This window comes from Carassius gibelio, chromosome A10, assembly GCF_023724105.1.
Source record: "Carassius gibelio isolate Cgi1373 ecotype wild population from Czech Republic chromosome A10, carGib1.2-hapl.c, whole genome shotgun sequence".
NCBI lineage: Eukaryota > Metazoa > Chordata > Actinopteri > Cypriniformes > Cyprinidae > Carassius > Carassius gibelio.
Genome location: NC_068380.1, coordinates 19,295,577 through 19,308,858, shown reverse-complemented (window position 1 = coordinate 19,308,858; position 13,282 = coordinate 19,295,577). Strand labels below are relative to the sequence as shown.

The following is a 13,282-nucleotide window of genomic DNA, read 5'->3' as shown; positions in this document are numbered from 1 at the left end:
CTTTTAAACACAACAGACTTCCGCTTTCTATTCTACTTAACACCGTGAGTCTTTGACATCAGAGTAAATGTAAAATTCATGGATTTGATTTGCCCAGAGCGTGTGGATGAAGGTACAGGGGTAGTTAGTCAGGTCAGGGGAAGAAAGACAAATTGCATTTTCCGACCTCTGTGGCTGTGGGAGTCACGACGCCATAATAAAAGTCAAAGAGGAGCATTGATGTGTTCTCTGGGTTTTGTTTGTTTGCCTGTTTGTGCATTCTGAACCTACTTTTTCTTATGTTTCTTTCATTGTCGCAGCTGTCGTATGATGGCAAACAATCTATAGGGCATTACTCGTGGTTGCGACATGAAGAAATGTATTTTATATATTATTTGCATGCCTTAGGGTGTAAAACAGATTCTGTAAGAAAACAACCACATCTTCCTTTTTTATTTTGTTGAAAATACTGTAATGATTGAACTGATTTTAAGTAGGAAAATAAACAGCTCTGTTATTTTCTCATCACAGGCAAACCAAACCCAATTGTATTCGATATTTGATTTGATTTGATATTCACAGCCAATTCAGTTATTATTATTATTATTATTATTTTATCTCATAAAATCCAATGTGATAAAAACAAAAATAAACTTCCAAGAGAATCTCGTCCTCCACACACCTGGTCACAAACTGCCTTCAGGTCATGTAGGAATGATCCTTTTTAAGATGAGCGAAAACATTAGCACCACCAAAATGTCCTAAATGCCAGTTGGAGTGGGAGTGTTGACGATTAAAGAATGGCTGAATCTGAGTTATGGGCCATTTCAGTGTTGTTGCATTGAAAACTGTGAGATGTGGGCTGTGGAATGGGGAAGGGAAATGGTCTTGAGACGTGAACTTGAGCACCACATTTGTTTTAGTGTGTTATATGCAAAACAGTTCAAAAGATGCGACACAGAGACACAAAGGTCAAAGGTGTCCTTCTAGAGCATGTTTATATAAAAAAATACAATGGAGAAGCAGCACAAGGGAATACAACAATGAAATCTGTATTTGTCTTAAAAGTATGCTGCATAGCTCGACAGTGTGAACATTTCACAACTCATAGTAGATGTGAGTGAAAAAAAAAAAAAAATCAGGGCGGGGGAACATTTCTAAAGTCTAAAATGGTCTAAAACTGTAAAGTAAGTATTCATATTTTATTACATTTTAAAATAGGGGGAATCATGATACAGCCTCTCCACCTTCATTTGCAACTCAAAAGTAAGCTGCTTTCTGTGAAAGTGTGAGAATTTTCTTTCCATTAGCCGCTATATGGAAATAACGATACAATATCGAAATGCCATAAACCGCAAAACTGTATGTACTACAAATCAGTGTGTTTGTAATTAAGACAATACGTTAAAATAAATGGTTAAAAAATTATATATATATATATATATATATATATATATATATATATATATGTATATATATATATATATATATATATATATATATATATACCAGTTTGCAGCATAACGAGTAGTATTGTACAGCTAAAATAACCAGACACATTAAATTTACAAATAGGTGCAGCCAATCTAATGTGAAAAATAAGGTGGAGGATCTGATTATTAAGCTTTAAAAGGCTATGATTTCATTAAATTGGGTGTGAAGTAAAAAAGTAGTGATATTGAGTGTTCTACAGGTTTGTTGTTTCAGACCTGATGAATGCCATGCATTTACAATGTTTGTTGAAAAACTAGTACATATTTTTCATATATATATATATATATATATATATATATATATGTGTGTGTGTGTGTGTGTGTGTGCGTGTGTGTGTGTATGTGTGAAATTGCGCCTCAAGAGCTGCTGAATTTTTCACCTAAGGAAAAATAAAGTAAGCATTGTAATTGAATTTGATCATCTGTTACATTTCCCCAGGTGCGAGGATTCAGTATGAAAGGATAGGGAATGATGTCACTATGCAGTGCGGCTCGCTGGACAACGACGCCTCGGTGACATGGAAGGTGAACGGTACGGACGTGAAGGCCCGTCGGCGGGAAGAAGGGCCGCGGCTCATCCTGATGGAAGTGAACATGAGTAGCAACGGCCTGTACAGCTGCTTCCAGAACCCCGACGGCCAGCGCCGCGACCAGATCAATCTCCGCGTCGGACGTAAGTAGTGTCTGTTTATCCCGATTTCTTCTCCGTCATATTCACTACATCCTTCCTAGAAATAATAACCCTGCAGTGTTTACCCCGACACTTCTTTTTCTAAACAAGCACTGCGCTCATTTCCGCTACTTGCTAGAGGCCAGTAACCTCTTGTTTGGATGTCTTCTCTGTCTATTTGAAGAGTCTAATTATTAACAACAGACGTCATTGTTTGACCCTGACCGCTCCTCTGTTCTCGTCCGGCCCCAGATCCCAAATCTTGTCTTCTCCAGCAAACAGCTGCTTCTGTCTGTGTGGGAGTCACTGGGGTGCAAGTTTTATGTCTCATATATGTGTCAACTGGATTAATTTGTCATGCTAGATCTTTTTTTATGAGGACACACAACACGATTGGAGAGAAGACAGTAGATGTCCAGGTGTGTGCAACACATTAGGGTCATTTGGTAGGACTTCTGAGTGGCCTGCCCAAAGAAACTACTTGGATATTCAATCACTCTAAAAAAACAAAGAGCATTCCGAAGAAGTCTATTGTAAATCAGACAGTAGTTGAGTATTAAACTGAAACTGTACTACCGGTACTGTAAAAAGACTGATATCAACCTTGACAATCTCTAATATAGCTCTATATCAAAGATGAAGTATGTACTAGTAGACTGTGCACTTCATGAAGATGCAGAACAAGTTTGGAGATGTGGTCTCTGTGACTTACACTTAGATCCTTTTCCTCAACTCTCGTATCAATTCATAAAAGCTAAATTATGAACTGCTACGCTGCAAAGCACCGTGATCAATATTATGTGACAAGATGTTACCCGTAACACAGCCTGACAGCAATTTCACTGACTAATCAAATGAATGAATGAAGAGGGGAAAAGTGGAGATGAGGCCTCTTATGAGACCATGAGGAATGTGCTTCATCACCCGGCTCTGCATACGTCATTTGCTCCTAAAAAACAACTGATCAAAATTCAAATAAGATCACATGATTAATAAAAAACGGTCTGATTCCTCTGAAGGAATTTCTTTTTACATGCTTTAATAAAGCAACATTTCAAAGGGCATGACTTACAGTCAACTACAACAAATTTCTACTTTGTTTCTTCTATTCTATATCTGCAAACCTAAGGTAACATGGAGAGCAAATTAAGACTTTAGTTAAAGGGATAGTTTACTTAGCCAATGTCGTTCCAAGCCTGAATCATTTTCATACAGGGTTGGGAAAGATGCAGTGGTGAGTAAATCATGACAGAACTGAAATCCCTTTAAGACATTAATCCCACACATGTCTCCGATGTTTACTTCTGGAATTAGCATCTGTTCCAGGTGATCTAAACACAAGTGATCAGCCGAGACAGATTGCCATTTACACCTGGTATAGTAACATCCTAAATGCATCTCCTGTGACCCTTTTGTGATCAGCTTTCTTCAGCTCCAAAAGCTGAAAGGCTCTGCACAGTTTAGCAGATGGGCCCATCTTAAAATTCTCTGACCGATTGAAGGTGCAAACAGTATTTCATTTTATGACTTTTAGCTGCACGAAAACAGATTGTGGGCTGGTGGCGTGTGGCCACAGTTTATCTCTCACAGCGGCTGGGTCACGGGCACGCCGGCTCAGCTAACAAGATAAGTTCTGCAGCTAAGTGCCTGAATGAGAATGGCATGGTCTCAAGCCCACAGACAGGGAGAGGCCCCTCCGCAAGTACGTCAAACACCCTGCCTATCTGTGACAGGAACGCTTGCCATGAATTAGAGGGGAAGAATCAAGTCCGGCCATTTACAAGCATTCCTGTAGTTCCTCTAAACAGTGTTTAGTGGTCTGTCATAACCAAAACAGCTTGTAGGTCAACTTTCACAGGGAAACCATAAGAAATGAGTTATGGTTTCCTTGATAATTATGATGGTTTTGTTTGTGCCCATGTATTGGAAAAGACCTATATATATCCAGTACGTTTTGCTTAAACATTAAACTATTTCAGCAATTTGTCTTACATAAAATATCAGTAACTCAAATTAGATGATAACCAATACAAAATTGTATTGTCTGAAAAAGTATTGTCTGAAGGACCCATGTTTTAAGTTTGCTTTATATGTGCCAAGGGACCATGGTGTTCTTCTGTTGGTCTTGCACCCTTTCTCAGTACAAGACCTCGGGAAAAATTACCCATTCCACAATCCTGCCCCGCAAACAGTCGCATTAAATTAAGTAAAAGTGAAAAAATCTTTAAAAACCTTTAACAAGATCTACAACTAAGCTGCTCAAATATGACTAGATTTTCTTGAAGTTATATTGCACAGTGTATTCGATTCTAACTTTTGCAATCTCTGGGTACATGCACCCCCTCGATTTTGGGATAAATAATGACCTCATCTATCATATTTTCATAACGCTGTCTTGAAACACTCAGTAAGATTAATATGGGCCTCGTTTCCATTATTGGTTGGCAGGAAATATGATGCATAAGCATAGAGAAGTTTACTATTAGAAGCTTACTTCTTAAATGCTTAAATGTTGGTATTTCACTTAATCTTTCTGGAAATTACCCAATCCCAATTCCCTCATGTGCACCAAATGTGTCAATGGATTGAAATTGCTGACAGGTCAAATCCTGTTTGCCATTGCACAAAAATAATGACTACCTGCCAAGAAGTTATCTTTTAAAAGATGAAGAAACAGACAGTGTTGGCCTTCAGTGATATGCCAAGATAACAACTAAAGCATAACATTTTACAGAAAGGAATGCAAGACATATATATATATATATATATATATATATATATATATATATATATATATATATATATATATATATAGTTACCTCTTGCAAAGTTCAAAACTTGCACCTCCTTTTCTCTGCTTGCATGGATTTTTTTGTTGCTTGTGGTCTGTCTCCATTTAGCTGTGAGATACAAGAGACAGCCATTAAAGTGGCATGTTTTGTCTGCCCTGGGATAGAGCTGCTTTCCTGAGGGTTCAGGCAGGACCACAAAGCATGCGAGGAGAAGCGAGCTGTGCCGTTGTCCGAGATAGCAAGCTCGTGTTGGGCTGCTTTGTGGTGGTTGTCAGGGAAGAAGCTGGAGAGAAGACATATGTCAAGGTCATCACTGCTTAACTTGAGTGCACATGATTCCATCACAATGAAACTTTTATACTTTACTGCAGACAAAAGCTTTAAACTACTTGCCACAGCAACAGTGTGCCGTTAAACCTGGGAAAGATACTACTTTAACTTTACTCCACTTTTGATAATACCTTGTGTTAAGTACTTACCCTCCATACAATTAAATCATATAATAATAATAATAATAATAATAATAATAATAATAATAATAATAATAATAATAATAATAATAATATCAAGGCCTGTTTGCATCAAGGCTGATAACAAACTATAACTATAAAAATCATAGCTATAATGGTGATGTCACAAGATTACATTTTACACAGACACAGAACTAATATTGTTGTAAGAACTTTTAGAAAGATGTTTTCCAGCTGAAGAAGGGTTAAAAACAATGACAGCCAATCAGAATTCACAAGACTTTGAAGAACTTGAAAGCATTTAAATCTGCAAACAGAATGCCATTGTCCACTGATGTGGCATTAATATAGTTATCGATGTAGTTAACTTAAAAAACTTTGTAGCTAACTACACTATATTCTAAGACATATGATAGCATTGCTTGAAAATTTGACAAAAAAATGCAGTTTTAACATCCTAATAATCATATGTTTTAAATATTGCATTTCAGCAAAGTGAAAATAAAATTCCTGGCTCACCTAATGTAGTGCCATACATTTTTCACATGCTGGCATATTTGTGCTAAAATTACGAAAATTAAAACTAAAATGTTGACTATTAGGCCAATTCTGTGTCATTTGCATGAAACATGGCCAAGGGACGGTGAAAAGAAAATTGCTTTCAACTACACACCCTATTAAAATGTCTGAATTTCCATGGGCTGGCCACTTCTGATCATTGCTTTGGTCAAAATAAATAAATAAATAAGTAAATAAATAAAATTATTGGTTAATTTCTATGAGAGATGGCCCCAGTTCTTGTTTGTGTTTTGTTAAGGCTGAGCTCCTTTCCATTGCCAGCTTTATTGTCTGTGACTGATATTTTGTTTACCATTGGGATCCTCTGGGATTGCGGAGAACGGGTTTGCCAAATACAGTAATTACATCAGAGCTGCAGAGAAAAGCACTGTGAGACGAACCTAGACAAGTCTCACCAGCACGAGAGGCAAAGATTTCCTTCTCTTGTAAAGGTCTTGCATACCTCCAATACCCTCTACAAAACTTCCTCTGAAATAAACATTTGTAAACTTGGTCTATTATATTGCCCATAATGTGACAGAAAATGTTCATTATTATTAATAGATAATTATTTTTGAATTATAACGTTAATTAAAGATATTTACGAAAGGTGTAGATATAATTGAATTTTTCAAAGACATTTTTTCAGAAAACATAAAGATATTTAAAACATTTTGACCTGAATTCCATTGCTACGATCCTCTAGAAACATATGACTAAATCATTTAAGTTTCTGGATAAATGGAGAACATTTCATTATCAGATTTGCTGCTGACATCATCCATGCTGATCAGTTATACTGTGCAGAAGTGAGGGGGAAAGCAAAGAGAATTATAGAGACGTGACATGCTGAAGTTCACTCCAGCAGATTTATGCTGTTTAGCAGCTTGTCTCGTCCTTTGGGAGGAAGGATAGCTGTAATTTACAAGCTTTCTCCAGGATTTTCTCTTTAATCAAATTTCCCCCATTCTTTCCATACTGTCTGTGTGTTCTGGAAGAGAAAGACAGATGCAAAAAGAAAAGTGGAAAATAACATATTGGTAAATACTTACCCGATCCAGACCATTGGTAATTTCTAGCTAAGCTTTTCCACGTTATTCAGCTTGAATATGGTTACTGTCAAACATATTTTCAAAACGAAGATGGATGTGGGTCTGGAAAGCAAGAAAATCAATAAGTAATTTACATTTTTTTGTGGTTCATTTCCTCAGGCATAACCTTGTTCTCTAGTAACATAATAGCGTTGTTATTTATAGCTGAAGTAGACAATGTCAATGCAGACCAAACATGGCCATAGCATCTGGAGATTTCTCTATACCTTGAAATTCAGAATTTATGTTTTCAATCAGAGTTTTGATTGAAGTGAGGAATTGCGACAGAAAGTTTATAGAAATTCATTGAATAATCCATTGTAGAAGACGTAGCTGACGTAAAATGTGACAAAAAAGGATTTGACAACCATCTGCAAACCCTCCACCAAAACATCTGCATCCACTCAACCCATCAGAACATTTCCAGGACTGGCTTGAAAACAGTAGCTGAGCTTTAAACATTATATAACGGACCCCGTCTGCCACCAAGATGAACCATGTCAGATTAGCAGCTGTGTAGGGTCTGCGTAATCTTTACGGAGTAACAATGGGAGCCCATGGACTTAAACCTTCTTTTTGTCCAAACAAGCAAGAAGAACTCAGCCTCTCAGAGCCCACGCAGAAGTACTCCGGCTAGATAAAATAAATCAAACATGACAAAAAACAAGAGCAGCTTCTTTCGGATGAGGCTGTTTTATTGCAGAATAACATATCACTATTGATCTTGGCTCGATCGGAATACTAAGTGGTGGGCGCTTGCTTTTTTCCATCCCCCGTCAACACGGTGTGTGTCCCACATTGAGTTAGCTCATCACGCTGAAAACCTGCTGAAGCTGTTTATCTGTGAAGGCTTAACTTCAAAAGACAGCCCACACACATGCATGCCATCACACTCAGGTTGGGGTTATGTGTGTGTGTTTGTTTATATGTAGTGGAAGGTTCAGATACCTTAGGCACCTGTCATAGCTGAACATCCGGGAAATCCAAATAAACATGCTACAGCTCATACATGTTGGTGAAAAGCAAAGCTGACACATTATATATATATATATATATACAATGTACCCTACCCTACACACACACTTAACCTAACCTAATCTAAGCCACCCTACAGCCACAAAGCTATTTACTTAGATTTGACCCCACTTCATACCGAACCAAACCTACCTAACACCCTACCTGTACTTACCTTCTCCCTTAAAAATTCAGAATCACAAAAAGTATAATATTATTTGTTCCCCACTTAAGAAAGACTGTTGTTCAGTTGTTTGGAATTGCAGCTTATTCAGCTATGATGAATGGGCATGGGATAACCTCTCTCAAACCCAGGAGAAGCTTAAACCCAATAACTCAAAAACCTTTTAATTATTCAGCCGACTCTACCTCGATCATATGCTCTTTGAGGCTGCCTCTCATCAACATTTTGGCTCTGATTAATTAAGAATTTCAGAAAGAGCCTGAACACACACCACCTGCTTGCATCTGACATTGACAACAGAATGCGGCCTCAACAGAGGAACCTTCTCACTCTGAGCAAGATACAAGTGCCAGCACTCATTTCCTGTTCCCTGCAGTATTGCACATGCCTTGGGTGTGCTATCTACTCAAATCAGGAATTAAACAGCTGTAAAGCATGTAAGGAGTAAGTTTGATAATAATATATGGAAGGTCTAAATAACTCCAACGCTGTCTTTAAAGACCCTCAGCAAGCAGCGTGTCAATAAACAACAACAACTAGCAACTTCGGCGAGTTGAATAATTGTAGTGATCTTAAAAGATATCTGATATGAGCCATATTGCAGTGTGACACTACGAAACTACAACTCCCATGAGTATTACATGCACACTAGTGATGCGCGGGGTCAAGGGATTTTTTCAACCCGGGGGTCAAGCTTTTATGAAATTATTTGGCCCACCCCACCCCAGCCCTCACCGCAAATAAAGTCAAATTCCTTACCCACCCCAACCGACCCACAGGTTGTGGGGCGGCCTATTATAATTAAGCTATCAAACTGCCCAGCTATTTCACTTCAGCACCACATTTCACACACACATGCGCGCGAGTGCGCGCAAATGAGGATTAGAGACTCTAGCCCGGTGAGACTCTAGCCCGGAGAAGTCTCCATCCTCAAACAGACGTACATCATACAAGTTATTTCATTGCACTTTAACAAGTAATCTGAACGCCCTATATATGTACAATATTTTAAACGAGCCCTCACTAACTGAGTTTAATTCCACTGTTATGTTAGAATGCGTCTCATTCTTGTTTCTGAGGCGTTGTGTTGAGCTCGTCATGAGGCGCACAGTCCCAAGCGCTGTATGACTGATGCATTAGTTCAGTTCAACTTTACTCCAAATATATGAACTTACCTGTTTTGAATAGCCTACTTTATATTTAACGTGTTTGTTTATGCCCAATATTAGTGTTAAACTGTTGGACTTTAAATGAAATCTACTATTGATTTTCACCATTGACTGATCTTGCAGAACATTTAGACTGATAACTTCCATGTGCAGATGAGGCAAATTTGTCTGACTATATATGAAATAGTTGTTTTAAATACAGTATTTTATATTCAACGTTAGTTTGAAAGTATATATTTTTTAGTTTATTGGTGATTCCATAGGCTCTCTCTCGCGCACCTGCGGGGTTTAAAACACAAAATAGTTATGCTATGACAAGAACAAAGAGTTTCGATAATTTCGATAATATTGTGTATTGTCGATCTGATCTGATTTGAAAAATGTCTTCGCCCACCACTACAACATATGGATTTTTTTGCTTTTGTTTTTAGAGACCCACCTCGCAAATAAAGAGACAATTTCTTTACCTGCAGAACCCGCACTTCACTAATGCACACTGTGTTGCCTTGCGCTTGCGCGCTAATGACAGAAACAAAGAGACAGCTAGCTGCCCTGCTGGAGATACGTCGTTGGAAGCTGGTGGAGCTATGTGGTGACATATAAAAGGTGTAACAAAACCCGGTGAGCAGACAACACACAAGAGAAAACTGGACGATGAAACCAAAAAGGAGTGAAGAAGTGACAAAGAAAAACAAAAGACTTTTCAATGAAAAGTGGAAGTCAGGTCGAGAATGACTGGTATATGATATGAGAGTATATTCACAACAACAACAATGTGGCTAGTAGAAATGCTGTGTCGCTAGTAACCTTGGCAAAAAAAAGTTAATGTCAAGCCCTGTACATATACTAGATGACCTTAAAGCTAACAGATAACAGCTAAAGGTTCAGAGGTGCTCTATTTGCAGAAAAGTACCTAAATGGTTTCCCCTTTCACTGAATATGGAGAACAGCTGGATTAAATTATGAATAATTTAATTACTACAGCTTCCCACCAAAAAAAAATATAAAAAAAATATAAAAAAAATGTACAGGTGTGGCAGCTAAGTCTCTTAGCGTGATTGCTTTTCCAAAAGGAAAATGATTTTGGTGCATTTCCACAGGGAATCTCTCTCGTCTCACCTCACTGCCTCATATCAGAAATGGAATAATGGAATGCAGTGTCACACTCTTCTGACTCACTATACAACACCTCATTCACCTACAAAAGATTAATCATGCACTGGATATGATTCAGTTCAACAAATATAGTCTCTACAAACCCTAAGTCTGGATTTAAATAATTTCCGAGGGCCATCGTCGAAATGATAACCTAGTAATCACTACACTTCATTTAGAGATGAAAAATAAACAGTGTTCATTATGATTAGGATCTTTGCCAAGTGTTTAAATAATGTAGGAATAATGCTGTATATCTCCACTCTTTCTAGAGGTGCTTCACTTCAGTTGTAATGAAGACAGTGCTGGCCTCATACTGTGAATTATTAAAACCCTAAGCAATTAGAAAAATTACACTACATGCCATAGAATGGCTGTTAACATAAGCTGTATTGGCACTGGCTTGCTCTGATTATATTCTGCTCTGAAAGAGGCTCGCCAGTCAACTTTTGATTTCCTAGCATGAAGTAATCTTGTTTACTGAATTGTGGCCTTAAAAACTCTCTGTTCTTTCTAATCTGGTCATATGAGGAGCACACATTCATTTGAAGTTCCATTTTGGTAAAGATGGTTCCTGGTTTTGGAACATGCCATTGTATATACTGTATGCATCTATGCACAATTTTAAGTGCAGGAAGAGCTTAACTTGATGTTTGATGTTTGACTTTCATGCCTAGTGGCTAGATTTGCACATTCTGTGGTTTAACCTTAAGGGTCTGGGTTACTTCGTTGGAGTTAGATTTCCAAAGAAAGTATTGGTAGACGGATGCAAAATGAGGAACGAATGTGTCTCTAATTTGTGTACAGTAACGGCATGAGGTTAGAGTTCCCTCGCTTCTGAGAAACAGCCATATACAAGCTCACTTTATATGTTCATGGGAAAGATTTAATGCAAGACTGGCGCAAGATTCTGATGAGTTGCTTCTACTCGATGCCCAAAATGAGGGCTCAGAATTAGCCGAGCTCTTAAAACGCAGACACACTCTTCAATATTTTGAGAGAATTACCCCAACATCCCACTCTGTACTTAAACATCTTCAGCTTGTTATTGTTCATGCTAAACACCAGTATGTATCTCAGAACAAGCAGTAATAAGCAGTTAGATTTGTCCTGTGTCTGTCTGGCTCCATATGATCCAACCTCATAAACAGGCATCGAAGTCAAATCAGGTCTGGATGAAAGATGATAAATGATGATGAGCAGCGCATGACTGAGTCAACATTTAAGTGATCTATCTGAAATCATGCCGTAAATGAACCACCATACAAGAGCAAGACTACTTTCTTTCAGAGAAGAGAAGCTGAACTATTGTAATTGCTACAAGACTCTCAACTAGGCTATACAATTTTCATTATAATAATCATTTAAAACATTTTTTTTTTCTTTTTTTACAAATGAGCTGCTTATCAATTAGCAGACCATTGAAAAATATTGCGTTATTGTTGCAGACAAAAACAAGGTGCATTCAGATAGTTCAGCTTTGAAAAACATGTCTTGAGACCCTTGTGTCCTCATTCTGGAATCAACACACAATTTATTATTTTATTGTATTTCACTTCATTGAATTAATTAGATCTTTTACATTTAATTTATTTGTTTTATTTAATTTGTTTTATTTAATTATTTTATTAAATAAAATATTTTTTTTATTTTATTTTATTTATTATATATATATATATATATATATATATATATATATATATATATATATATATCCAGCTCCCCTAAACATGCATACACCTCTCTTTTGTCTCATTTAATAAAACAGAGCTTTAGAAAACTAACATTGCAAGGTTTTATATTCTGTCATATGCATCCCGTCGTATTGATTCCAAAACTCCAGTACAAGCACACTCTGCACCCTTTGTTATATTCACAAGTGACTCAGCAGGAGATTTGATTAATTGCTGTCAATAAATCCATCAATGCGTCGCTGTGTGTTAAAGTTCAGTGTGCACGAAAAGCACACACAGGGCAGTGATGGATCAGTTTTATTTGAAACTGTGAATGTTATGTGTGTGTGTGTGTGTGTGTGTGTGTGTGTGTGTGTGCACGCTTTTAATTACTCGAAGTTACACGAGATACAAATTGACTTAGTCTAAACAAACAGAACTGGCAGGTTTGATTGGCAGCCGAGAACATAATTATGTGAAGGAGAAAAAAAAAAAAAAATGAAGAGCAGTCGGCAGTCGGCTGTCCTCTGCACACGAGCAATTCAATTAGTGGCCTTGTAGCAAAGAAGATCGTCCTAGAGTGTGAAGCAGTGAATGAATATTCATTATGTGAAAGTTCATTATGAATGCAATTATAAGGCAGGGACCTTGAAATGGAGTCTTTGTTTACCAGAGTAAAAAAAAAAATCATTTTAGTGTAAGTGGAAACAAGTTTAGTTTACTTATTTTATTGCATAAAAATCCAGAAAACGAGCATCTGTTTTGAGTGCAGGAGATCTTAACACGCCACACAATTTGATATTGACGGAGAGAGTAATTGGTGAGAATGACCAGTCAATGCAGTGTTGTCGGCACTTGGTGACAATTTAGAAAGTCAGTCAAATCGACTGGAACTTCACTAAGATTTTATCGCAAATTGCTTTGACTGCCCTCTGTTTGATCCCAATTTAGTTCTGTGATTCCATGGGTTTGTGAATGAACTACATTCTTGACTAAAGATTGAGTTCATTTTAAAGTTTATAGGCTAAAAAGAG

General features: G+C 37.4%; 1 protein-coding gene across 2 annotated transcripts in view; it reads left to right on the top strand.

The window, feature by feature from the left end:
- The window catches only part of LOC128021465 (ciliary neurotrophic factor receptor subunit alpha-like), a 149,620-nt gene that overhangs the window by 83,443 nt on the left and 52,895 nt on the right, over positions 1–13,282 (top strand). For both annotated transcript variants that reach the window (XM_052608700.1, XM_052608701.1), the window contains one exon: positions 1,912–2,145. In XM_052608700.1, coding sequence (XP_052464660.1) covers positions 1,912–2,145 — 234 coding nt within the window. The remainder of the gene's footprint in view (positions 1–1,911; positions 2,146–13,282) is intronic.